The sequence below is a fragment of the Orycteropus afer genome, unplaced genomic scaffold, assembly GCF_000298275.1.
Source record: "Orycteropus afer afer isolate SDZICR_OR568_19922 unplaced genomic scaffold, OryAfe1.0 scaffold00418, whole genome shotgun sequence".
NCBI lineage: Eukaryota > Metazoa > Chordata > Mammalia > Tubulidentata > Orycteropodidae > Orycteropus > Orycteropus afer.
This window is the reverse complement of record NW_006922005.1, coordinates 2,467,054-2,471,782: the sequence shown is the minus strand read 5'-3', so window position 1 is coordinate 2,471,782 and position 4,729 is coordinate 2,467,054. Positions and strand designations below refer to the sequence as shown.

At 37.4% G+C, this 4,729-nt stretch overlaps 1 protein-coding gene across 1 annotated transcript in view; it reads right to left on the bottom strand.

Moving 5' to 3' along the window:
* Positions 1-232: 232 nt before the first annotated feature.
* Positions 233-4,729, bottom strand: part of INTU (inturned planar cell polarity protein) — a 157,023-nt gene continuing 152,526 nt past the window's right edge. The window contains exons 15-16 of the mRNA XM_007953839.1: positions 2,099-2,256; positions 233-344 (exon numbers count right to left, since the gene is read on the bottom strand). Coding sequence (XP_007952030.1) covers positions 233-344; positions 2,099-2,256 — 270 coding nt within the window. The remainder of the gene's footprint in view (positions 345-2,098; positions 2,257-4,729) is intronic.

Genomic DNA, 4,729 nt, shown 5'->3' with positions numbered 1-4,729 from the left:
TTAATGTTATGCACCAAAATGGCAATATGTGAATGATCTCCTCTTCATATATTTTGATCAAGTATCTTTTCAAACATTTCACACTACTAAGATTTAGTCCATCATATCCAAACAGAATTTCATCTTAATATTTAAATCATGTCTAAAATTGAACAGTGAAAAGGAACTAAAACGTATCCATTTCGTGTATCGATTTCAATGATGCTCAGTGTTTCTCTGCACAAGAAAGCACTCATAAGATTAATCCAAAAAACAATTTAAAAGCCAATTCAACAGCAATTTCTGCGACTGATTCATGAAAACAGACGTAAAGTTCTTGAGGTTTGGGATGAAGAAAGAGTCTCCTGTAGAGCAAAAGAACATATTTATCATAGAAATAAAATGACAACAACTAATAAAACCCTTCTATTTATTTTATAGTATTTCTCTTCTGAAAGAATCACTAGTAAATTTAAAAGCCATTACTCTAAATCTACAGTAGGAGGAATACAGCTAGACTTATTTCAAAATGAATTAACATAGGTGAATTATTTTTATTGTTACAGCATATAAAATTCCTACTTAATAAATATGTATTACTATACCCCTCAGTTTTTCAACTAGGGGTATAGTAATATATACAGTAATATATACTGTATAATATTATATACAGTCATTATTACTACAACAAAGCCAATAGTGTCAATGCCGTTTTAAACATAATTTGCCTAAGGCACTTGACTGCTAACCAGAAGGCTGGCGGTTCAAACCCACCAACCACTCTTCGAAAGGAAGGTTGGGCAATTTACTTCTGTAGTGATACTGCCTTGGAAACCCAAGGAGGGGTTGCTATGAGTCGGGTCCAACTGGATGGCACATAACAACAACATTAAATATTTTATTGCCATTTATATTCTTTCTAAAGGTTAATTAGTATCAAAATACTAAATATATAATAGGTATTTTTACACATAGTATTCACTTTACCATAAGTACATAAATTTTATAATTTACTATACATAACACTATAGGGAGCTCTGGTAGCGTAGTGCCTAAGGCACTTGACTTTTAACAAGAACGCTGGTGGTTCAAACCACCAGCAGAAACCATCAGAAGAAAGGTTGGGCAATCTACTTCCATAGTGATACCGCCTTGGAAACCCAAGGAGGGGTCGCTATGAGTCGGGCCCAACTGTTTGGCATATAACCACAATAAATAATACTTGTAATTTTTATGTATTTACATATCTATACAAATACTTTACATACCCATATAAGCATATATATACTATTAGTCATCTTTCTTCTGCTAGATGTAAGACCTCAGAGACAATGATTATGTCTTTGTCTTTGTGTTGGCCACACCATCCACCCACATCCACATTTTGCCTAGTGAGCTCCATTCACTGCACTGTTACATATTTATCAAGTGACTATTATATTCCAGGTGTTGTTGCAGGTGCCAGTGGTAGGCAAGACTCATGAACTGACATTCTAGTGAAGGGGGAAAGACAATTAACAAGAAAATAAACATAATGGGATGATGTTTATTATATCAGTAATGAATAAGTAGCTACTTTAATAGGGGAAAGAGATCATGGATCCTCTGGTCTGAATATCAAGGAGCCACACGTGCAATATAGGGAGGTTAAGGGGTAGAACATCTCACACTGAAGGAATAGCAGAAGCAATTCTGTTGGTGCCAATGTAGTTGGTACACACAGTGAATGCAGGAGAAGAGAGATACAATATGGAATAGAGGGCTCAGTAGGGACAGATCAGGCAGTCCTTGTACTTCGGGGGAAGGAAGAAAGAAAAGGGGAGAAATAGGAAAGGAAGGAAAGAGGAAGGAAAGTAGGGAAGGAAGGAAAGAAATTGGAGTAAAACTGTAAGAATCTTTTAGCGTATACTAATATAATTTTGTAATGTAACTGAATAACTTTTTAAGCAAAAAATACTTGAGAGGGATTTAAAGAAAATATTTAGCAAATAAACTTCTTAAAATTACTAAAATATTATAGTTAGGTTAATAATTCCATGCTTATATTTTAAAACATTTATTTCTTTACCACTTTTTGAACATTTTATTTCACTTCTAAAAATACTTCTTTCCCACTTACCCTACTACCCAGTAAGCCATAACTGGTGGTGCTTTCTTCTGATCAGTCCAGTTTTCAGGTGAGCATTCAAACAAGACACCATGTTCTTTCACAGGGTTAAGAGAGGACACTGAATTTGTATAATCCAAATGATCTCCACCATTTACTGCTTTCTTTTTCTGTAAATTAGTAGATATTATTAAGAGATATTAATAGTATTATTTGAAAATATTTCCACATATAGATTTGAATTGGCTGATCCTAATATTTGTATGCATGCAATGACCTTCTTACCTGCAAGAAAACTGCTACTCTTCCTCAAGTATTTCATTTAAAGGCAAACGTGTAGAAGAGACTTCATGGATAAAATGTCCCTTCACTCCCCCAGGGAACACTCTGTTCCAAGCCCTATATTAGTATTTACATCATATTATTAGTTTATAGGTCTGATTTCTCCAGTAGATTATGAGGTTTTTTTTTTTCCCAGGGCAGAGATAATATGCTATTCATTTCTGTATTTTTTGAAAAGAGCAGTGCCAGGTACATGTTAGTGGCCATCAAGTCAGTCCTAATTATGGCGACCCCATGCATAATTGAATGAAATGCTGCCCAGTCCTGCACCATTCCAATGATCAATTGTGGACTGAAACATTGTGATTCACAGGGTTTCACTGGCTGATTTTAAGAAGTATATCACCAGGACTTTCTTCCTAGCTGGGCTTGGTGTAGAAGGTCCACTAAAACCAGTCCAGCATCATAGCAATGCACAAGGCCCCAATGACAGACAGGTAATGGCTTGCATGAGATATAATAGTGGCCGGAAATTGAATCTGGGTCTTCTGCATGGAAGGCAAGAATTCTATCACTGAAACACTGCATGTTGTTGTTGTTAGGTGCTATTGAGTCAGCTCCAACTCATAGCAACCCTATGTACAACAGACCGAAAAACTGCCTGGTGTGTACCATCCTCACAATCCTTGTTATACTTGAGCCCACGTTGCGGCCACTGTGTCAATCCATCTTGTAGAGGTTCTTCCCCTTTTTCTCTGGTGGTGCAGCGCCTAAGGCATTTGACTGCTAACCAGAAAGTTGGCAGTTCAAATCCACCAGCCACTCTGCAGAAGGAAGAGGGGGCAATCTACTTCCGTAAAGATTTACCGCCTTGGAAACCCAATGGTAGTTGCTATGAGTTGGGAAATGACACGAGGGCAGTGGGTTTGGTTTAGCTTGCCACTTTAACAAGCATGATATCCTTTTCCAGGGATTGGTCTCTTCTGACAACATGATCAAAGTATGTGAGACAAAGTCTGGCCATTCTTGTTTCCAAGGAGGATTCTGGCTGCACTTTCAGGACAGATTTGTTAGTTTCTCTGGCATTCCAAGGTATTTTCAGTATTCTTTGCCAACATGACAATTCAAAAGCATTAACTCTTCCTCGGTCTTTCTTATTCACTTTCCAGCTTTCACATGCATATGTGGCGACTGAAAATACCATGGTTTGGGTTAGGCAGGTCTTAGTCTTCAAAGTGACATTTTTGCTCTTCAATACTTTAAAGAGGTCATTTGCAGCAGATTTGTCCAGTGCCATACGAAGTCTGATTTCTTGACTGCTGTTTCCATGAGTGTTGATTGTGGATCCAAGTAAAATGAAATCTTTGACAACTTAAATCTTTTCTCCATTTATCGTGATGCTGCTTATTGGTCCAGTTGTGAGGACTTTTGTTTTCTTCATGTCAAGGTGTAATCCATACTGCAGACTTTAGTCTTTAATCTTTTTTCTTTTTAATGCATTTTATTGAAATATAATTTATGTACAGTGAAATACACAAAACTAAAGTGACATGGGTCAAGGCTTTTTCTTTTCTTTTTTACAGTGTCCCCTCCCCGCCCCTCCCACCCCTGGTAACTAACAAAGAAAGTTTCCCTCCATATATGAACCTTTCCTTGACCCTCCATAACAATGAACTAATACTATATTTGTCCTTCTGTGATTGACTTATTTCACTTAGCATAATGTTCTACAAGTTCATCCATATTATGCAGTGTTTTACAGATTCTACATTATTCTTTAGTGCTGCATAGCATTCTATTATGTGCATGTACCATAGTTTGGTCATCCACTCTTCCACAGATGGGCACATAGGTTGTTTCCATCTTTTTGCTCTTGTAAATAGTGCTGCGATGAACATGAGTATGCATATATCTGTTCCTGTCCTGGCTCTCACCTCTCTAGGATATACACCTAGTAATGGGATTGCTGGGTCAAATGATATCTCCAATTCCAGCTTTCTAAGGAATCGCCATATTGCTTTCCACAGTGGTTATATCACTTCATAGTCCCACCAGCAGTGTATGAGAGTCTCAGTATCTGCACATTCCCACCAGCATATGTTATTTTCTGTCTTGTTGAACCTTGCCATCAGTGCTGGGGTGAGACAGTATCTCATTGTTGTTTTAATCTGCATCCCTCTGATGGCCAATGATTGTGAGCATCTCTTCATGTATTAGCTGGCCACCTGAATATCCTCCTTGGTGATGTGTCTATTCATGTCTTCTGCCCATTTTTCAATTGGATTGTTGATTCTTTTGGTGTTGAGGCATTGGAGTTTTCTATAAATCTTAGAGATAAGTCCCTCGCCGGATATGTAATTA